The sequence below is a fragment of the Metarhizium album genome (genome assembly GCF_000804445.1).
Source record: "Metarhizium album ARSEF 1941 chromosome Unknown scaffold_10, whole genome shotgun sequence".
NCBI lineage: Eukaryota > Fungi > Ascomycota > Sordariomycetes > Hypocreales > Clavicipitaceae > Metarhizium > Metarhizium album.
In genome coordinates, this window is record NW_024467584.1 from 922,601 (window position 1) to 944,317 (window position 21,717).

Genomic DNA, 21,717 nt, shown 5'->3' on the forward strand with positions numbered 1-21,717 from the left:
TAGTAGATTTCATCCTGACATGTCCGCCGCTATCGAGTGCTCGTGGTCATTCATTGCCATTTGTCGAGGCTTTACTTGGGTTTCCAATCATTGACCGATAAACATTCGCGATGGCATTAAAAGCAATGTCTAGGTCCGCCCCCGCACTCAGGCAGTTGGTCAACGTCTCCAACAATAATACAGTTTCGGCTATTCACTCGACCCATCGACGGGTTTTCAATAGCTCCGCGAGGAGCTGCAATGTAATTTCTCGTGCAAAGCCATGCTTATTGCCGGAATTTTCCCTCAGGGATAAAGTAGTGGTTGTGTCCGGTGGCGCTCAAGGACTGGGACTTGTGCTGGCTGAGGCTCTGCTCGAGGCCGGCGCAACAGGTATGTCATGGAAGTAGTTTCAAATTCAAAGACTTTTTTTATCTGGTTCTGCTAATCACTTTCCCCTAGTTCACGCCATTGATAGACTTCCCTCTCCTGCCAATGATCTCAGTTCAACATTCTCTAGCATCTCCAAGAGAGCAAAGGACGAGCTTGGCACTTTTCTAACCTACCATCAAGCAGATGTCAGGGATGTCTCAGTTCTAAACCAAATCATGGAAAACATCACCAACCAGTCCAGTCGCCTGGACGGGCTTATTGCTGCCGCAGGCATCAACCAAGAGACCCAGGCTCTGGAACACACCGCCGACGTGGCCAACCGTATATTGGGGATTAATGTCACAGGCGTCTTCATGACGGCACAGGCAGCCGCTCGTCAAATGGTTCGCCTCAAGAAGCCAGGCAGCATTTGCCTCGTCGCAAGCATGAGTGGTACCATCGCCAATAAGGGCATGTACGCACCGTAAGTAATTACTAGACCGAGTGGCAATTCCAAGGTGCAAAATTTCCAAGATGGAACCGGATGATGAGAACAGTGTCCGTTGACAAGACTGAATAATAAATAGTGCGTACAATGCGTCCAAGGCAGCCGTCATACAGTTGTGCAGGAGTCTGGCGGCGGAATGGGGCCAGCACGGTATCCGGGTGAACTCGCTCTCTCCAGGCTACATTATGACCGAGATGCTGCAAAATCTTTTTGACGGCTTCCCTGAGCGCAAGACCCTATGGCCAACAGAAAACATGCTCAGCCGCCTGAGTATGCCGCATGAGTATCGTGGTGCAGCTGTGTTTTTGCTGAGTGATGCTAGCAGTTTCATGACAGGTAGCGACCTTCGTATCGACGGAGGCCATGCGGCTTGGTGACGAGTAACGCAGTCTTCTGACTACTGGTCCGTACTGGAATCTGAGTTGCCCTGTGTCGACATAGTATAGATAGATAGTAGTAGTCGATTGCCGCATCATTACACCGGACACGTCTTCATATGACTGGCGCAGCTCAGTATTGCCCTGCCGTGTTGCTGTTTCTAGCTTGTATATCGTTCGATGATATATGTCGTGTCACTCACTATACATCCGTTTCTAGTCATACTGGCATTGCCGTGTTTTGACGTGGGCCCGGGCACGACCCATAACACTAAATTAAACCATCTTTACTGTCTTTGTTACCTGATTTTAGAAACACGCGAAAAAACCCCGTGGCGGCCAAGTTTTCTGACCATCCCAGGTTCGAGGTGAAGGCGTTCCTCAATGACTGCGTATGACACGCCCTGGTCCCGCAAACTCATAGTGTCAACCAAGGTGCTCATGTCGATGAATCTTTTGAGACGTCTTCCAGGCAGTCCGGGTTTGGCAATATCATCGTTCGCCTGTTGTTGAAGACATCGACGGGCTTCCAGTACCGATAGTGTGGTATTGCATTTGGTTGGCGGATAGTGCATTGTCAGGGTGTCGCTGACGGCGTCTCGGGTATTATTTTGAGCTACTTGCCACGGCAAGGATGTCGTATTCGCTTGTACCATCCCCATTTCATGTAGACGTTGAGAGAAGTCGGAAGGTGCAAAGTCGGGACCGTTTCCGTCTGCTTCTGCTGATGTTGATGCGCTATGGTTAGTATGAATGACCTATCGTGGATACAGCGTGGTACAGCCCCATGGGATAACCCATTACGTACCATTGTGCCTTTCGCGGTTGCCTCTTGCTTGTTGTCGTGCATTACGATCGGCAGGCTGTAAATTTGTTGGTGCCTGGCCGCCACGGTCCCGCGATGGATACCGTCGTGCTACTGCCGGAGCAGCACGACCAACTTTAGAGGCTGATGAGCCCATATTATACTGACTGGCCACGCGACGAGCTACAGGTGTGTGTAGCTGACGATGGTGTCCAAAGTTTGTCGCTACGATGTCGTAACGTCAGAATTCGCCTGGTAACGGGGCCGGGCCGGGTGTCGACAAGCTGGGTGGGGCCGTCCTCACCATGCGGCGCAGATTGTGTAGCTGGTCTGTGGATACATGGTGGTGTCTAGTTAGTGCATCGTGTAGCGCCAGACTGCGCTCCATCAACGGATATGGTGCCTGTCTGATTGAACGTTAAAGCTGCTTGTGACTGCCTGCCTCGGTCGCCATATTACCCCATCCCCAGTTGGCAGAACACTCCAGGACAACTCGAAATCGCCACTCATTGTCATAAACAATGATAGCCGCGGGCCTCACGAATGACTGATTGGCACACGTTGACATGCATTTCAACGTCTCTGACAGTGAGCATTAAGGCGAGTCGCTGTAGCTTTTGCCAAAACCCGAGCTACAGACGAGGACATACAGGACGGGATCTGGGTTTATTTCTCTAGCCAATGCCACAATATCTATAATAGTCACATTCCACCGATGAAGCCGGACCTTAGAAGCCGACAGGTAGTTATCCTTGGAACGAAATACTCTAACCAGGGGCGCGTCATTGTACCGAACTCAGCCAAGCATTCCCACAGGACCATGTTGCTGTCAGACAGATGCAGGATCTGATTGCAAGCGACATGTGTCATTGGCCTGTGCACTCCATCCGATGCATCGACAATCTGACGGCTGCTGACGTGCACGGCGTATCTACACCCCAAAATCGAGGCATGCACAAAACTGCAAGCCATGGCGTGGGACATGTCGACGAAAAACAGGATCCATTGTCCTACTTCGAACCCGCGATATGTATTGGCACTACCCGCGGGCTACGCAGATCACAGTACCCAAATCTAGATGTCGAAAGGGTAATTCCGATATAGAGCTTGGTTCAACGAAGCTGGCACGCAAGTCTGCAGTCCAGAAGGGTGACGAAGAACGAAAATCAAGTTTTTCTGCGTCGCTTGTTTGTTGATGTGCTGGCATCAGACGATTTAATAGACGGACCACTGATTAGGCCCCTAGATGATGGAGCATCCTTTTTGTTGTCGAATCCCTCGAAGACCTCTTCACCATCGTAGGCCCTCCCAATGTCCGACTCATCAGCGGCCGTTTCCGCAGAATCGGAGCTGGAACCATTGTCAGCCTCCTCTAGGCCTCGTTTCTTCGGCATCTCACCAAGCTTCCCGTTATGGTCAATGATGCCATTGGTATTTTTGTCCGTTGACGGGGGAGCTGTGAACCAGGGAATTTTCCCTCTCATGAAGTCGTTCAACACCATTTTGGCAACGCCATCTAAATCAGGCTCTCCACCTCGTAGAAGGCGACCACTTTTCCTTGCCATAAGCTCAAGAAGTTCAACTGCGTTGGTCCACCCTTTAAGATCATACGTCTTCTCCATGTGATGGCGCTTGACCCTATCCAGCACAGTAGAAATGTACTGCTCTGGATGCTCTACCCTTTCGACCCGAACAACACCACGTAGAACGAGGTCAGTGGGAGTATCGTTGCTAGAAGGGGGCACAACACCTGGACAATCAATGAGGTAGATTCTCTTCATCAGGCTTACGTATTGCCAAACCTTCGTCTCCCCGGGTATTGGGGCCACTGCGCATACTTTCCTTTTTAAAAGCGTATTGATAATGGAGGACTTGCCGGTGTTCGGCCCTCCAATTAACCCAACAGAAATTTGTTTCCTATCTGAGTGTAGGGAGGAAAATTGTCTCAATAATTGAATTAGAGATCCTTTGCCAAATGAGTTCTTGATGCTGGCATGGAAGGCTAACGTGGGGTATTCCTTAGATAGACTCCGAACCCAAGCAGCCTGGTCTTAAGTTAGTGCGTGAACTCCATTTTGAGTACCGAATGAGCTATATTTGAAATGAGTAATGTGTGTGTCATCACTAAGAAATCTCCAGTCAAATTTCCAGTAAGGATATGGAAATTTCAACTCATCGAACACACAAACCAACTCATGATAGTGCCAGAACGGCACACACCAAGCCACCAACTAGGAGTCAATGACAGACGAGTGTGGCGTGATTGATATCCCAACGCTGTAACAGACGGCCTCCATGAAAAAAGAAAGGAAGGTGTCCTGACAAAAGACATTGGGTTGCGGTCCAGTTTGGGAAGCCGAGGATGACAGAGTTGTGACAACGGGAAGATTTGAGTGGAAGAACTTACGGCGACGCTGGTAGGGACAAGATCACACTTATTCAGAACAAAAATCAAATGCTTGTGTGGGGCCTCTTCCTTGAGATATTTCTCGATGCTGTGGCAGCGGGTTCCCACAGGATCACGAGCATCAAGTACGTGAATAACGACATCAGAGGAGTCGATAACTTTGTACAACTCGTTCCAGATTCGTTTGCTCTGGCCTTTGTCGAAAACAGGCTCAATTGCCATCGTGACTTGTCGCTCGTCTTCATCCTGGCCCGACATTCCGCTGAGTAGTCTAACTTTCTCCAAGCGGTCTTCGTAGGTGTGCATGCTCTTCGCAGTGTCTCCAACCAGATCTGTCAGGGTGCTAACATTAAGCTTGACCCGTTTCCGTTGCGCCTTGGGCCCAAACACCTCTGCAAAAGGTGATGTTTCCACCGCCACTTTCGCCTTGTGTTGCTTAATCCCATTGGTGTCTTGGCTATCTCGGATAAGGCTCATAGGAAGCTTATTTGATTTGAGAAGGACCTGATATGGATCGTTTGCCTTGTCTGCCATGGCATCACGGAACGCCTTCAGGGTGTCCTGCGACACAACACGGGTATTTGTGAACCACTTTCGGCTAGGCTCGATTCGAGCGTCTGGAACATCTCGGGACTGGAAAGAGGCTGATTTCGTGATTTTGCCTTCAGAATTCCTCTGCGCTTTGCCCTCCTTGTACATATTCAAGGCCTTGACTTTCTTCGCATTGCTTGAATGAAACTGTTAGGCTGACACACCTGAAAAGATAAGAAACGACACTTACCGATAGAAATTCTCACCCTTGACACGGACATTTGCGAGGCCATTTCCATTTTTTCCTAGGCGACTACGCCTGTTGACCTCCTTTTTACCTGTTCCCATTATGCCAAAAGTTTTCACTGGGGAGATACAATCCGAACACGGGAAAAGATTGCTCATTTGGTTTTTTTTTCTTTCTCACGTGCCCATACTAATCCAATAGTTGTTGCCCCACTAGAGATAGGCTGTGGAGACGTCGGCACTAGATAATCCGGCCTTGCTTGTATGCATCCATATTTTTTTGGGAATTTGGATTGTTCAACTCGATGTGACGAACTGAATCTTGACTGCGACGCAATCCCAGCAATAGAGCCGAAAACATGGTGCCCAGCTCGCCTGGACCCTATTTTTGTCTTCAATTACGACGAGCACTCTCAAATTACCGCGTTAATTTTTCAACTTCGATCCCTGCCCAAACGAACCGTGTGCCTCCTGAATCACCATCTTACACCCGCCTTCCCACTCCACCACAGTCCGATGAGACCAAGCCTCCCCGAGTACGTGGTCATCTTCCAGTTCCGCGCGAAATATTTCCTTATGGGGAAGGCGACCGCAAAATTCAACCTGAATACGTAAATAAAACTGCACCACGATCAACAAAACCCTCCAGTGAATCACCTTCGGAAGTGCAGGAATGGAAAACCGCCTTGGCAGAAAGCCGACGTACCAATCTCAAAGAAGGTCTAGATACACTCTGGCTCCGCCGGCGGGAGATGGATAGATCTCGCAACGAGCGTGTAAGCCGCAGGTTCCACAAACATAACAAGGCTGGTGCAGCTCCAGAGAGATACGATGACAAGCTCACTCGACCTACGGTTTTGACTGCCATCATGGACACAAAGGTGTACCCCGATCCAAATCGTTTTTCTTGTGCGGATAGAAGTCGTACAAAGGTTATTGCGAAGGAGAAACAAAAGTTGGAAGGTAGGCGGGATGCGCTGATGGAGCTTTATACAAGCGCATCGAATTTTATTGTTCATGAGAATGAGTTAAAGGCAAAGATTGATGAGGTTTTTGCCGAGGATTACTTCCGCAAAAGGAGTGAGGATGGGCATCGCCATAGCACAACAGGAAATGTTTGGGGATCGTACGGTAAACCACCGTCTATTGCTAACATGATGGACTCGGCTATTGGAATGTCAACTCGGATTATGGAAGCTGATCAAACTGAATCTGACCGTTCGGCTAAACGGCAAAAGCGAATAGCGGAGGACCTAACTGGTGGGAAGATGATCTAGATGTATTGTCCACTATGTACACCACTCCTTACAACAGATGTAGCTGCTGGATTGAGAAACCAGCTCCACCATCGAGTGTCTAAAATATCTGCGATTTCAGAAGCCTGAACCTCGGCGTCTACCTGTGACACGATTCAACGAACCGTCTTGTAATTGGGGAAAAAGAAAAGAACCCGAAAAAAAAACCCGAAAAAAATGTGGTGTGACTGTGAATCATGTTGAAACTTGCAGATGCCTAGGATCTGCCGACATGTGCGCAGCAGAAATAATGGCAAGAATATCATACCTACTTTCGCGTACGTCTCCTCTCTATCGTTTCTCCACGAGCAGAAAATGCATCGCCACATATGCTAGGATTATAAAAGTCATCGCAAAGATGCCCAAATTGCGAATATCTGGCCACAAGGCACTATTGTCGAATCCGAATGAACTCAAAATCGCGGCACCAGGCACGGTGATGTCAAGTCCATATTTCTTGTCGACTAGGGTCAGCTCGACAACCTCATTGACTATAAGTGATTCAAACCCATAGTGGAAGATCGAAATCGACTGAAGCCATAATGCTCCGGAGGGCGTCGCGTCATGGTTAAGTAAGAATCCAGCGAAAAGGAGGCTGAAAAGCATAATCAAGCTGCCCATCAAGTTTGCAACACCTCCATTCTTGCATAAGATGCCAACAAACAAGCAGACGGCAGCAGCAGCCAGATTGAAGAGGACCAAAACCAACATAAACCTAAAGAAATGTGATGCATCAGGCACTAGCCCAGTCATTGGATAAATGATCGACCCCATGAGGATTGGTGGGACAATTCTTAGTGGAATTACGTCAAAAAGAACTTTGGCAGCGAAATATGTGATGGGAGAGTAGTATCCGTTTGCTCGCTCACGCAGAAAGAGTAGACGCTCCGTTGAAAACACATTTAAACTTGTAAGAGTGCTGAATCCAAAAAGGGCTAGAAGGAAGAAGAAGAGGCCAAGGCGATTCTGGAACCCTGGGATATCATCCGTTAAGCCGTAGAAGAGGTATCCTGAGAAAACGGCAAGAATTATGGCAATGGCATAATGGGTAAGCATGAGCATCGGGTCGCGATAAAGATTTTTCCATGTCCTTTGAGAGAGAATCGCAAATTGGCCCAAGTATCCTACACGCGCGTACCCTCGGCCAACAGCACTAATAGCAGCGAAAGGCCCATCTTCGCTGTGGTTGTTGGCATTCGACCCATTCGCTTGAACCGCAGCTATCACTGCCTGGTCGATTTCCTGGCGAGTAGTTTCGGCTATTTGAGATTGGGAAAACGCCAGTGTAATGCCGTCAAGATCGGTGCCAGATATGGCAGCTGGGGGAAGATCATGAGGGTCATCCCTTGTTTGCGAAAGCAGCGCGTTTGTGGGATTCAGCTGAAGCTTATAATTGCCCGTCTCATCCCCGCCGGAATCGAGGGAGGCTGCAGAATCAACAGTCTGCTTTCGTCGAGTGAATAACTGGCGTTCTTGTCGTTGGCGGATTGAGTCCCGACGAAAGTCCCTCGGCCTAGGTGATGCTGCCGGTTCTGCAAAACTGTCTTCTCCCGTACTGTTTCCCGAAACGCTCGCTGTTGACTTCACTGCTTTTGTACTGCTAGGACCGACACTAACCGTATCCATAGCCACAGTTCCATTGTCGGCGGAAACTCTTCCGCCGGCATGCATAGTAAGGTCGACTAAGTAATCGGCTATGTTGAAACCCTGCGGACATTCGTAGCCTATAGAGTCGAAATACGACTGGCATTGAGCAAACGGCCCTGAATATACTGTCTTGCCTCCCGCCAGCAGAATAAGACGGTCGAACAAGGCCACAATGTTGGACCGTGGTTGATGGATCGTAAGTATAATTGTGCGTTGATAAGTCTTTGCCAGAGTAACAAGACATTCGATAACATTATAGGCGTTGAAAGAATCTAAACCGCTGGTTGGCTCGTCAAGGAAGAGAATAGACGGACTCGTGACCAGTTCACACGCTATGCCAACGCGACGCTTCTCACCACCGGAGATACCGCGCCCCTTGCCCTCTTCGGACCCAATCAGCGAATCCCGAATGTGATGAATCCCGAGTTGTTTTTCTACCTCGAAGACTCTTTGTTCCTTTGCCGCACGACTCATATCACGGGGCAGTCGCAAGAGGGCACTGTTGAGAATCGTCTCATGAACGGTGAGCGTGGGAAGCATGGTATCCTCTTGGTCGACAAATCCAACAACTTTTCTGTATTCAGAGCTGTCAACTTTTTCACCGTTCACATAAACGTCGCCTTCTACAACGCCACGCTTGTTCTTGCGGGCGAGAATGTCCAGGAAGGTTGTCTTTCCGGCGCCGGAAGCGCCCATGATTGCTGTAACCTCGCCGGGGTGGCACAGCCCTTGAATAGCGCTGAGAATAAACTTGCCATTCATGTGATATGAGATGCGTTCAAAATATAACGTAGCCGGCTTGTGCTCATCCATGAGTTTGCTTGCTTCGTCATCGGAATCTTCAAGGCGAATGGCACCATATCTCAGCTTGCGGCGCGATAGTATCCATGTCGTGATGATGATAATCACGACGAACAGTGCACATATAGCAATGACCCCTGAAATAAGAGGTGTGTTGATTTGTTTGACTGGCCTTGTGTACCCTGGAACCTGAGTCTCGTGCAGGCATTCGCCAGCCTGGCAGTCAAGAAGGATGCTAGAATCACCAATAAGACTGCGGATCAGCTTGTCCATCTCTGGCTCTTCAAAGGCGCAATCATGGGCACCGCCGTTCTTTTGGGTGCATTGAAACCCCCCAGGGCCGCGGATTGCTTGGTTGAGAAAGTCGCTCAGGTCTATTGACCCGTCCTTGCCACACAGCATGCGCTCCGGGATGCAGCTGCATTTTATCTTACCGCAACTGTACGAAGTTGTGTTCTTAATATCCCCAAATTCGGCACGCGAATCACAATCGCTCAAGTTGCAATAAAACGATTCGACGGCGTCGACCCAGACTGCAGCGAAGACGTCAGTATCGAAACTATCACGTCAAAAGCCAAATAAATTGAAGGCGTACACTGGAAGTCGCATGTTCGTTTATCCTTCTGGCAAGCAAAAGTTACTTCAGGCCGTTGTTCACCAAGGAGGTCCGTGATTTTCTTGTTGGTAACTTTGCAAATTTGGTGATTATGGCGCACGACCTCTCCATTCTGATAGCAGACGCCGCCTTGTTCGGTTTCCACTAAGGGATTGCAGGCGCTGTCATCTGTACAAACATTGCAGTTGATTCCTGTCCAACCTTTATCGCACTCGCAGGTGTCTCCAGATCGCATCTGTCGGTCTCGACCTTTTGCTAGAGAGCCGCAAACTAAACAAAGGGCGCATTAATATGTGATCGATCGACGCTATCATTCGTGCATTCAGTTTCTATGCAAGTTTCGGTGCACGTACGGGGTTGGAGGCAGTCGTCACCACCAAAGCCAGCTGGGCAATCGCATTTTCCATTGAACTCGTTGCAACCAGCATATTGAGCACAGACGTGGGATGGAAGGAGACAGTTGAAACTATCAGCAGTTAGGAACAGATAAAATGCAATTTCTTCGATGAATTTACCAAGGGGGACAGTCACTAGGCCGGCCATCCATCAAAGCCAAATTAGACCGTAGCATATCCATGTGCGGATATGTCGAGTTCCCAAAGGCTGCTGCTAATAATGGCAGATAAACCACGGCCCCCCAAACCGAGCTTCTCCGAGGCGAGGAGGCCATAATGGCCATAGTACTCAAATAGAAAAGCCGATACAATCACAGAAATTCGAGGGCGGAAGTGCAAGGAGCGATGTTGAGGACGGTCGAGGTATCTGCTTGGGATCGTGACGTCGCCGCGGTGTGGGTGTGGGTCTGGTTCACGTCGCTGACAACGCCTGGCCACGTCTGTTCCCCATCAAGCAGACGGGTGACCATGATTGACGCCCAAGCTTCGAAATGCCTGCTAACCGGAGAGCAGCCGCAGCGCCCGAACCCCTAAATCTCCTTATATCAACGGTTACAAAAGAGCCCAAATACCTTACATGGTATGACATACCTGTGCCTAGTACCATATGACATATTCAAACAAAAAAGTCCACCAGGTCTTTATTGTGCGTATCAGGTGCCTAGGTACGGAGCATTGAGTATTAACTACTTACTTTTTACGAGTCAAGTCCAAGTGTGGCACGCACCTACGCCTCATATCGGATCAGGATGATTGGCTCAGAAGCACGAAATCGTCCACGGGTCTAAAATGTGGCTGTTGGCGATTCAAATGCGTTCAACCAGTCTTGGTGCTCAAATTATCCTTCGTCAAAGCGCTTAGCACGAGATCCTGCTGTGGGTAAATTTATCTGGCTGTTGTGTACTACGTACTACTAATCGTGCCCGCCCCACTTTATGTGGTTCGGCTAGCAAAAGCCCTCACCACCAAAGGTGGTGCTCGACAGCAAGGCGGGCCGGACACCAAGGCGGGCCAATTTTCAACCTAATAACGCTATTAACCTCTTCGCCTATAATGTACACCCTTCTCGTCCCAAATTTCTAGTAGATCTAGTACAGAATCCAGACGCCATTTACGTGCCTTTTTAGCTGCTTCAAAAAACGTCCTCTTGGCGTGGTTGTGGCGCCTTTTGTCGGCATGCTCTTTATGCTTGCTGTTCGCCTGATGAACTCGAGAAAGGTCTTTGCAAAGGCGTGATTGGAAGGAGAAACGGCGAATGGTTGACGCGACAGGTATGCATTTGTTGGCGGTGACGGGAGGGGAGCCATATGAAGAGGTGCATTATCTGTTGACTGTTTTTCTAGACCGGGAAATAAAAATAGGACATGTATAGAAAACCAGATATTACAGCCCTTTTTAAAAAAAAAATCAAAAAAATCAAAGGTCGTCACTCATTCATTGGAAGCTTCAACGAAAAAAAAAACCCCGGATGTAATTACGCAGCTCATTAAAGATCCACCTGATCAATCGCCGGCCACCATTGAGACCAGGCCCCCTGCTCGTCGAGGTTATTGCTGACTTCCGCGAAAAGCTGGTTCAACAAGGTATTAGTGTCGAGCTCGTGCTCGTGCTCGTGCTCGTGCTCGTGCCCTTGAACCGGCCAAGTCGCCTGCGCCGAGGGCCGCTCCGCGCCCCGAATCTCCCGAGTATGCGCGTCGGATCTATCCACGACACGGAACTCGTGGACAGACTGGTGTAGAGTATCAAAGTCTGCTCGTGTGCGCCCCTGGTATCGTGTCCGGTCCTCGGTTGCTCGCTCGTAGAGCACGGATGCATGGTGTATCGTTTTGATCTTGCGCGTGCCGCCCTCTCAATGTTAGCGCAACGGTGGCCACGGTCGTGTCATGCTTGCGGGCGGCTTACCCATCCGTCGGCGATTTTCCAGACAAGTCGAAACTTTTCCAGGTAGTCGAGACACATTTTGAGACAGTCGCTTGCTCGCGGGCTGCGGCCCAGGTTCATTCGGGGGTATTTCGCCACGTAGAGGTTGAGGTAGCCGGCTGAGAATGCGCAGAACCCGGCAAAGGGCGTCATGAGATGCACGCCACACTCGGAGGCCTCGTGTAGAATGGCGGCGATGTGCTCTGCCGCGCCGAAGAGGAGTCGGGAGCTGTCGTCCCACCAGCCCTCGGGGGCGGGCGCCCCCAGCATGGGCTGGTCGACTGGACCCCGTGGCTCCGACTCCGGGGTCGGCAGGAAGGGGAAGTACTCGCGGTGAAGCATGAGGGTGCTGACAAGGCGTAAGCAGGGGCGGCGGCGGCAAGTTGGGAGCCCCGTCGACCGCTACCGCTGTGGGAAGGGGATTCTTACCTCACGTAGTACAGCTCCTTCAAGGTCGTTACTGTTTTTGTGGAGATTGCTGATGGGGAACCTAGTACTCCGTACTCCGTACTCCGCAGGGAATTAAGATATCTATCGCACACAAGCGGGCATAGATGCACAGTCACGATGCGATATTGCGAACCTTGTTCCAGCTACAAAAGAGATGGCGAAAGAGTCCTATTTGTGTAACGAGCGTGTGAGAGAGAGAGTCGGAGCGCATCATCGAGCTTCCGAGGCCCAGTTTCAATGCTCGGGCTATCCACGGTGTGGGAGAGCCGTGGTATTACTACCAACAAAAGAGACGGTGCCTTCTAGATTCAAATGTTGGTCGCAGTTGGGAGCCACAGTCGCTTTTCGCGTCCTAGCTCTTTTCCAAGGGTTTTCCAGAGATAAACCCTAGCCCATGTGACATTCGCATCGTCCATATTGTATTTGATACTTGCACAACAACGACGAAGTTGAGCTACCAGTTTCTTCTTCAACCTGTTGCCCCCTTACAAACATGGTTCTCTTCAACTCCTTTGAAGTAGAAAAATGGATGGATACGTATGAGTACACCCCAGACGTTTTGAACGTCGCCGAAACGTGCTGCTCTTCCATTTCGATGGACGAGCTCTCAAGTTTCTCCGACGGCAACCCCGTCACCGCACTCATGCCGACATCTCGCAGACTTACTTATGGCTCTATTCGGGGATCTTCAGCATTGCGGCACAGTGTCGCCAATCTTTGTAGCGACGCTAGCCGACATTCCTTGACGGAGGACAACGTTATAATCACACAGGGTGCCATAGGTGCCAACTTCCTTGTGCTGTATAGCCTGATTGGGCCCGGGGATCATGTCATCTGCGTCTACCCAACATATCAGCAGTTGTATTCTGTCCCAGTTAGCCTCGGAGCTGATGTATCCTTGTGGACTTTACGGTCAGAGACTGGCTATATTCCTAGTGTTAATGAACTGAGTGGTCTCATTCGCGACAGTACCAAGGTACGTGACAGCCATTAACCTCGGCAACCTGAACGTGAATCATGTTTTACCAACATTACTGCTTAGATGATCATTATCAACAATCCAAATAACCCCACTGGTGCCGTCATTCCGACTGGAATACTAGAAAAGATTGCCGCCTTGGCCAAAGAGAGGGGCATTATTCTCCTGTCAGACGAGGTATATCGTCCTCTGTTTCACAATGGATACAACCATCCTAATTCGCCGCCTCCGGCCACCGCCTTGGATTATGAGAAGATCATTGTTACCGGGTCCATGTCGAAAGCATTTGCGTTAGCGGGAATCAGGATAGGTTGGATCGCTTCGAGGGACCGGGCCATTTTGGAGAGGCTGGCTGCTGCTCGGGACTACACAACCATCAGCGTGTCTCAACTAGACGATTACGTCGCTGGTTATGCATTATCATCGGGGGTCATTGATCGATTATTGAGACGCAATGTTGCCTTAGCGGCGACAAATTTATCCCTGTTGAAAGAGTTTGTTGACGCTCATAATGATATTTGTCATTGGGTACAGCCCTCTGCAGGTACCACAGCGTTCATTCAATTTTGTGTCAGCGGCCGGCCGGTGGATGATGTTTCATTTTGCAAGGACCTCCTCGAGAAGACGCAAATTCTATTTTGCCCAGGCTCGCTCTGCTTTGGTGGTGGCAGAGACTTCCTTGGCTTTGTACGAGTAGGCTATGTGTGCGAGACCACAGTGCTACAGAAAGCTTTGACGAAGCTGGATAAGTATGTGAGAGACAATTGGGAAAGGACGTTATAACATTGTGTCTACAGATTTTAGTTATAGTTGGCATAGTTTTGGGTATGGATTTGTTATCTTTGCGTCTTTGGGATATTGACTCTTGTTGTTGTATGACTGTTTTAAGCCAACCCGCGGATGCCTACGTGCGCGACCCCTGTTTCTGAGGACAGCAGAGCCATCGAAAAATTGGCTATAGGAATCTGTCATGTGCCTGGTAGAAGATTGTGATGGGCGGTCTTGCCATAGCTGAGAACAATCACCAGAATACCACGAGCGCGCTAGGATACTTTACCTACCTATGTAAATAGCAAGAAAGGTATACTTTCCATACCGAGGCCTTCTGCTCCCGGTCATCTCGTAACTTCAGGTAGTAGTGAAAACACTATTGTGGAGTATGCTCCGTATGTTCTCGAAATTGCAACTGGCCCCTTCTGCATGGATCAGCTTGTTGCAATCAACTACTAAAAGCTAACACAAAGAGAAGAAGAGATTATCATCGCTTCCAGGTATAACAGAAATGTGTCTTGCAATTTACCGCAACATAAAAGCGCTAGGGTTTCCAATCAGTCCGTTGTATCTGTGAAGGTCGTCTTTGAAATGGAAAAGGGCACTAAAAAATGCTTACTGGTGGATGGAATTGGCGAGTATTGGCCACAAGGATGCTCGGGCTGGCGCTTATGCAAAAAAACTCTTCTCTAACATGATCCCACTCCATGGTAGTATCATCAGATATTGGATCACGCAAAATAGGCGTCGCTAGAGGCCAGTTCTCATTTGTGTCAATACCCCCTGTTTACCGTGCGACAGACTGTCGAGCTCCGAGGTAGAGTAAGGGGAAGGAGCAGCAAGCCCACCGCAAGTCCTCCGTACTGTTAAGTACTGCTAAGTTCTGTGCTAATAGTTTTTCAGGGTATATCACGAGATAAAATTTTATTGGGAATAGAATTATCATTAAATTATCTGTTATGTATCTTCGTGCGAAATAATTTTACTCAAGCGTTTGATATACACATGGGACTTAATTACATACAGTATTGTTAACATATGGCTTTGGGTGTGAAGCCCCTCGTCTGACAAATGAATAGCAGAAGGCGCTGGCATCACACACCCCTTCCCTCGGGCGTCCCGGTAGCTTGTTGATGACGACACTCACGTCAACGAACTTGCCGACAAGACAAATCAGACTTCCATGACCCGGAGTGGCCGGCATTCGCAACATAAACATAAATACAGTCTGTTGCCATTTATCATTTCTCTGGAGAGCTTTAATTGATTGAAACTCTTTGGGTCCCAGATGGTTTTTGTGAGCTGGAATTGACTTCGACTCTCCGTTGGTTTGCATCGTTCGAAGGCCTGGACCGGAAGTGGTCATGCGATCGAGCGACAACTTTAAACTTGCGACCTAGGCTACATCATCTGGAGAGTTCCCGATACGACTGTTCCAGAAATATATAACCGGAGCGTTCGTCATGAAGCATTCGAGTGCCGTGTACACTTGTTTGTCTCCGTTGACCATCCTTGCATCAACTGTGTTTGGACAGGTGGTTCGATGGGATATTCAGAAACACCATCAGGCGAACGGGCTCCAAACCCGGGCCCGAACCCTCCAGTCGGATGTATCCAATGAACAAATTCAAGGCGGATATTTTGTGGCGGTCAAAATCGGAACACCTGGTCAAGAGCTTTCTCTGCAGCTCGATACTGGTAGCAGCGATGTCTGGGTGCCGTCTAACAAAGCTCCCGTCTGTGTGGACAAAACTCAAGGCGGCTGCCCTTTTGGCTCCTGTAAGTCATCCACATACAAACCTAAATGCATGTAACCAGTCAGTAACTGTTGTCGCCAGTTGACCCTGATCGGTCCAGAACATTTGATGTCCTTTTCGCAAACGGATTCGACGTATCCTACCAAGACAATAGCTCATCAATTGGCGACTACTTTACAGACAAGCTAGAAATAAGCTCGAAATCAGTAGTGGACTTCACCATGGGCCTGGGGAGGAGAACGGACATATCGTTTGGGGTGATAGGAGTTGGCTATGCTGGAGACGAGGCATCGACGGAAACAGCAGATACCATATACCCGAACCTGCCGATAGCTATGCAGGAGGCCGGAATCATCAATTCTGCTGCCTATAGCTTGTGGTTGAATGACCTGGAAGCCAGCACAGGAAGTATTCTCTTTGGGGGCGTCGACACTGAGAAATATGTTGGAAACTTGACAAGACTTCCAATACAACCTGAAAATCGACAATTTACCCACTTTATTGTTTCACTGTACTCTCTCGAGGCTACTAGTTCTAGTGGAAATGATGTTTTGACGTCAAGAGAGCTACCTATGAAGGTAGTGCTTGATTCTGGCACAACTCTTAGCTATTTACCTCCGGATATAGCAGCCCAAGTCTGGAGCGAAGTAGGAGCAACCTACGATGAGATCTCTTTCCAGACAGCCATCATCCCGTGTTCTTACGCAAACCATGTTGGCAATTTTTCTTTCGTCTTCTCTGGACCTGATGGTCCACGCATTAATGTCGCTATGGATGAGCTTGTCTTGCCATTGACGACTGGGAAGCCACCGACGTTCTCATCAGGCCCTCATAGTGGCCAAGCTATCTGTGAGTTTGGTATCCAGAAATCATCGGAAACGCCGTGGCTTCTAGGGGACACATTTTTACGATCTGCCTATGTCGTCTATGACTTGATAAATAATGAAGTCGGTATTGCACCAACTGACTTCAACTCGACAAAGTCAAATGTCATGGTATTTGCGAGCAAGGGAGCAGCCATACCCTCGGCCACTTTAGTAAATAATAGCAGTCAATCGGGAACACAGCCACGACCAAACCAAACAGGTCAATCCGCTGCAAAAGGATTTCAAGAAGGCAGTTCGGCTTGCTCCCTTGAACCGCTGTCAGTTTCTTCATCGGCTCTTATCAGCATGACGATTGCTGCCCTGTTGATGGGCAGCCCAAGCTTCATATATCGATAAGTTCATTTTTCTGTCTCTTTTTTCTTCACGTTCTTTCACTGCCGGAAATTATTTTCTTCTTCTGTCGTGGTGTTCCAAACTTTTGTGAGATGAAGTAGAATTGGGAGTTCAGCGGAGAGTGTTGTATACCTGAGCTGTAGTTGTGTGGTACGGGCTGGAGACACTGGCAATTCCAAAACAAACCTATGTATGAAAATCGAAATTATCTTCTATGTGCAAAACAATGCATAGCTTGTGAACAAGTTTGTTACGGATTTTAGCATTGCAAAGCAGTCGGCTGAGTGCCCAATAGGAAGAGCCCAAGTCAATCCAACCCACGAAGGGCACGTGAGATATCCGATTACCAAGGGGGCGAGGCCACCTAAAAAAGTTTAATGCAACATTTGAACGGAGTAGACCTGCTGTGGCATCAACGAGCAGACTCGGAAGTCCATTGAGCGCAACTTACGCAATGATAATACAGGGGGCAGCTAGGCAGCTAGGCTGTCGTCTCCTGTTTCTACGACGGCGGCCTGTCGATTCGCTTTGCGGGAAACTCGATCTTCCGAAAGTGAGCTACCCAGCTAAAAGAGACCTCAGCCAAACAGCATTGCGCTCGGCCAACGCGGCTCAAGAAGCGTAAGACAAGCATATCAAACCAAATTACTACATCCAGACTTTTTTTTTGGAAATACTAGCCTTGGACAAATTAACTAAGGCCTTTCTTGCCAATTGAAACAGGTTGAAGAAAGCCCAAGAAGATGCCGCAAGTTTGACAGTTGAGTATGTTGAAGCCAATATGCCACCCGAAGAGGTGCAGAGACTCTCTAGAGTCAGGAATATAGGCATTGCGGTAAGAACTACTTGGACATACGATACAAAATGACAGCTGACGCTTTGTTTCTCATAGGCCCACATTGATAGCGGCAAGACAACAGTTACCGAACGTGTTCTTTTCTATACTGGTCGAATCAAGGCTATCCACGAGGTAAGGGGCAAAGACGCTATTGGTGCGAAGATGGATTCCATGGAACTCGAAAGGGAAAAGGGCATCACCATTCAATCTGCGGCTACATTTTGCGACTGGGAAAAGAAAGAGAACGGCAAGGAAGAGACTTATCATTTCAACTTGATCGACACGCCTGGCCACATTGATTTTACAATTGAAGTCGAGAGAGCTCTTCGTGTCCTTGATGGCGCCGTCATGATTCTTTGTGCCGTCAGTGGCGTTCAATCGCAGACTACCACCGTGGATCGTCAAATGAAGCGATATAAGGTTCCCCGAGTCTCTTTTATCAACAAGATGGATCGCATGGGTGCCAACCCATGGAAAGCCGTGGAACAAATCAACTTGAAGCTAAAAATGCCGGCCGCCGCAATCCAGATTCCTATTGGAGCTGAAGATGAGTTCGAAGGTGTTGTTGACTTAATCGAGATGAAGGCGATGTATTTCGAAGGCCCCCGAGGAACCAAAGTCAGATCTGATGCCATTCCTGCTAGTTTACGAAATCTTGCAGCAGAGAAACGTCAGATACTTATCGAGAAATTGGCCGATGTTGATGACGAGATCGCGGAAATTTTCCTTGAGGAGCAGGAACCCAGCAATGAGCAGATCAAGGCAGCTATTCGACGGGCCACGATTGCGCGCAACTTCTCACCCGTCTTGATGGGCTCTGCTCTGGCGGACAAGGGCGTACAGCCAATGCTCGATGCCGTTTGTGACTATCTACCAAACCCATCTCAAATTGAGAACACTGCTCTCGACAAGTCCAAAGACGAACAAGCCGTCAAATTGGTACCATACAACTCGTTGCCTTTCGTTGGACTTGCGTTTAAGCTCGAAGAGAACAATTATGGCCAGCTTACGTACATTCGTGTTTACCAAGGAACCCTTACAAAGGGAACATACCTGTTCAACTCCCGAACAGACAAGAAAGTCCGAATCCCCCGCATTGTCAGAATGCACTCCAATGAAATGGAAGATGTGTCTGAAGTTGGTGCAGGGGAAATCTGTGCGGTATTCGGGGTTGACTGTGCATCAGGAGACACATTCACGGATGGAGGTCTGCCTTATACTATGTCGTCAATGTTTGTCCCAGATGCCGTCATGTCTCTCTCCATTAAACCAAAGCGAACGGCCGACGCAGACAATTTTAGCAAGGCCATGAATCGGTTTCAGCGCGAAGACCCGACGTTCCGGGTGCATGTGGACCCTGAAAGCGAAGAAACTATTATCTCCGGCATGGGCGAATTACACCTGGAGGTTTATGTTGAGCGGTTGAAGCGTGAGTATAAGACAGAATGTATCACCGGACAGCCACGTGTGGCTTACCGAGAGACGATTTCTCACCGTGCTGAGTTCGATTACTTGCTTCGTCGACAGAGCGGCGGGCCCGGAGACTTCGCCCGTGTGGCTGGATGGATCGAGCCCAATGATACGCCGGAGGACAACCACTACGAAAGCCAAGTTGTTGGTGGCCATATCCCAGACAAATTCCTAACAGCCTGTGCTAAGGGTTTCGACCTGACTTGCGAACGTGGTCCTCTTCTCGGCCACAGAGTCATCGGTACTAAAATGATCATTAATGATGGTGCTACCCACGTCACGGACTCCTCTGATTACGCATTTAGCCTGGCGACACAGATGGCCTTTCGAAAAGCATTCACCGATGCCGGTGGCCAGGTTTTAGAGCCATTGATGAAGACAACCATCGCAGCACCTAATGAGTTTCAGGGCAATATTCTAATGCTCATGAATAAGAGAAACGCGACCATCCACGACACAGAAATTGGCAACGAGGACTTTACATTAATTTGTGACTGCAGCCTCAATGCCATGTTTGGCTTTAGTTCTCAACTAAGAGCTGCAACGCAGGGAAAGGGAGAGTTTAGCATGGAATTTAGCCATTACGCCCCTGCTCCTCCTCATTTACAGTACGTACGCCAAATTGATTGCTAGGACGTATGGCATGCTAATCGATCCCCAGGAAAGAGCTTATTGCCAAATACCAGGCCGAGCTCGAAGCGAAGAGAACGAAATAGATCGAATGTATATATGTATGTCTGGTCCGGCTTCTGACAACCAGAGTGCGTTGCGACATCATGTAAAACAATCTGTAGACTAGAACGATTCCCGATGTGGTCATGTTTCACAGCTCATATGTAGCACAGAGTGTGTTCTGATATGCGTTGAGAAGCGTGGAAGGAAGAAACTATTGCACTTAAAGTAAAGAGACTAGGGTGCCCACGTACGGCAAGAGCAGGAACGTGCCGTGACCGTGTGGACAATTTTGTACAAATTTTCATTGCGCCCACATATCACGAACACAGAGACAGCTCTCAACATAATTCTACAACCTTTTCAGGATATCCTCAACCACTTGCTCTGTAGTCGCCGAGCCTCCTAAATCCGGGCTGAGAAGTTGGCCATCCTCCAAATTAGCATCAACGGCCGCATAAATCTTTGCTGCTGCAGCAGGTTCATCCAGAAACTCAAGCATGAGCGCGGTGCTTCTTAATGTAGCGATGGGGTTTGCGATCCCCTTGCCCATAATATCTGGCGCGCTGCCGTGGCAAGGCTCTCCGATGGCAAACCTCTCCCCGACGTTGGCACTTGGGACAAGGCCGAGGCTGCCAACTAATGCAGCAGCTCCATCGGATAAAATGTCTCCGTAGAGGTTAGGAGCGACAATGACATCGTAGTCTTCTGGTTGGCGAAAAAGCTTGTACACCATAGAGTCAACAATTTGCTCTTCTACTTTGATGGTGGCAAACTTTGGATCGGCGAGTGCTCGCCTAGATGCTTCACGGAACAAGCCGTCCGTATGAGCGAGTACATTCGATTTGTGAGTGATGGTAACAAGAGGCTTCTTGTGAACACTGACGGCTCTTGACTGTCTGATCTTGTCACGCCGGACGGCAATATCGCCAGCCATGGAAGCGATTCGGAACGAAGCATTTTCTGAAATGCGCTTAATCGCCTCAGCGATCTTGCCATTAGGGCCGTCAAATGTCTTCTCCTGCTTGACATACAAGTCTTCCGTGTTTTCGCGGACAATGACCATATCGATAGGCTTAGGAGCGGTCACTACGGTCTTTACAGGACGAACATTGGCGTACAAGTCGAGGCGTTTGCGCAGAGCGACTATAGGTGACGAGTAACCCTTGACAGAATGCGTTGGCGAGCTGACAGCGCCAAAGAGTGCGCCGTCGCACTCATCTCGTAGGACATCGACAGTGACTTCTGGCAAGGCTGTTCCGGTCTGCTCGAAAGCTTCGAAGCCTGCTTTGAGATTTACAAAATCAAACTTGAGGTTGAGGTAGCTGGGTAGGGCCTCGAGGATTCGACGGCCGGCTGGAATGACTTCTTTGCCAATTCCGTCACCGGGTATGAGGCCTGCATTTTTTCGGTTGGATGTTAGAGTGTGCACTGTGGAAGTGAGAGTGTCAATGGAAACATACCGATTCTTAGCGTGCGGACAGACATTCCTTGTTGCTTGTGGCGGCAAAATTGTGCTGGTGACAAGTAATAAAGGACTGCAATTGGGATGGAGCTTAAATTTTGCGGTTGCAATGGAAGCCGAGGATCGGAGGCTATAAAGCTGGGCGTGCGTGCTTGATGCTGCCCCATAATAATACTACGATATTGGTCCGCTCCAA

At 49.0% G+C, this 21,717-nt stretch overlaps 9 protein-coding genes across 9 annotated transcripts; 5 read left to right on the top strand and 4 right to left on the bottom strand.

Annotated features, from left to right (window-relative positions):
* Nucleotides 1–125: 125 nt before the first annotated feature.
* Nucleotides 126–1,236, top strand: MAM_04703 (NAD(P)-binding domain protein; the record flags this gene model as incomplete). Its single annotated transcript, XM_040823501.1, has 3 exons — nt 126–372; nt 442–835; nt 939–1,236. The coding sequence occupies 3 exons, from the start codon at nt 126–128 to the stop codon at nt 1,234–1,236; spliced, it is 939 nt and encodes a 312-aa protein (XP_040678754.1).
* Nucleotides 1,237–3,207: 1,971 nt separating this feature from the next.
* Nucleotides 3,208–5,327, bottom strand: MAM_04704 (GTP-binding family protein; the record flags this gene model as incomplete). The annotated part of the gene is made up of 3 exons (XM_040823502.1): nt 3,208–4,086; nt 4,449–5,175; nt 5,230–5,327. The coding sequence occupies 3 exons, from the start codon at nt 5,325–5,327 to the stop codon at nt 3,208–3,210; spliced, it is 1,704 nt and encodes a 567-aa protein (XP_040678755.1).
* Nucleotides 5,328–5,584: 257 nt separating this feature from the next.
* MAM_04705 (uncharacterized protein) lies at nt 5,585–6,502 on the top strand (the record flags this gene model as incomplete). Its single annotated transcript, XM_040823503.1, has 1 exon — nt 5,585–6,502. One exon carries the CDS (start codon nt 5,585–5,587, stop codon nt 6,500–6,502), a length of 918 nt encoding a protein of 305 aa, XP_040678756.1.
* A 309-nt stretch (nt 6,503–6,811) lies between these two features.
* On the bottom strand, nt 6,812–9,819 carry MAM_04706 (ABC transporter (Adp1); the record flags this gene model as incomplete). The annotated part of the gene is made up of 2 exons (XM_040823504.1): nt 6,812–9,501; nt 9,564–9,819. The coding sequence occupies 2 exons, from the start codon at nt 9,817–9,819 to the stop codon at nt 6,812–6,814; spliced, it is 2,946 nt and encodes a 981-aa protein (XP_040678757.1).
* Nucleotides 9,820–11,465: 1,646 nt separating this feature from the next.
* MAM_04707 (uncharacterized protein) lies at nt 11,466–12,241 on the bottom strand (the record flags this gene model as incomplete). The annotated part of the gene is made up of 2 exons (XM_040823505.1): nt 11,466–11,825; nt 11,882–12,241. The coding sequence occupies 2 exons, from the start codon at nt 12,239–12,241 to the stop codon at nt 11,466–11,468; spliced, it is 720 nt and encodes a 239-aa protein (XP_040678758.1).
* A 601-nt stretch (nt 12,242–12,842) lies between these two features.
* MAM_04708 (Pyridoxal phosphate-dependent transferase, major domain protein) lies at nt 12,843–14,558 on the top strand (the record flags this gene model as incomplete). The annotated part of the gene is made up of 3 exons (XM_040823506.1): nt 12,843–13,325; nt 13,392–14,077; nt 14,402–14,558. The coding sequence occupies 3 exons, from the start codon at nt 12,843–12,845 to the stop codon at nt 14,556–14,558; spliced, it is 1,326 nt and encodes a 441-aa protein (XP_040678759.1).
* Nucleotides 14,559–15,562: 1,004 nt separating this feature from the next.
* Nucleotides 15,563–17,079, top strand: MAM_04709 (Peptidase A1; the record flags this gene model as incomplete). Its single annotated transcript, XM_040823507.1, has 2 exons — nt 15,563–15,878; nt 15,938–17,079. The coding sequence occupies 2 exons, from the start codon at nt 15,563–15,565 to the stop codon at nt 17,077–17,079; spliced, it is 1,458 nt and encodes a 485-aa protein (XP_040678760.1).
* Nucleotides 17,080–17,857: 778 nt separating this feature from the next.
* Nucleotides 17,858–20,100, top strand: MAM_04710 (elongation factor G 1; the record flags this gene model as incomplete). Its single annotated transcript, XM_040823508.1, has 3 exons — nt 17,858–17,911; nt 17,969–19,992; nt 20,046–20,100. 3 exons carry the CDS (start codon nt 17,858–17,860, stop codon nt 20,098–20,100), a joined length of 2,133 nt encoding a protein of 710 aa, XP_040678761.1.
* Nucleotides 20,101–20,408: 308 nt separating this feature from the next.
* MAM_04711 (homoisocitrate dehydrogenase precursor) lies at nt 20,409–21,544 on the bottom strand (the record flags this gene model as incomplete). The annotated part of the gene is made up of 2 exons (XM_040823509.1): nt 20,409–21,454; nt 21,520–21,544. The coding sequence occupies 2 exons, from the start codon at nt 21,542–21,544 to the stop codon at nt 20,409–20,411; spliced, it is 1,071 nt and encodes a 356-aa protein (XP_040678762.1).
* Between the last annotated feature and the right edge of the window lie 173 nt (nt 21,545–21,717).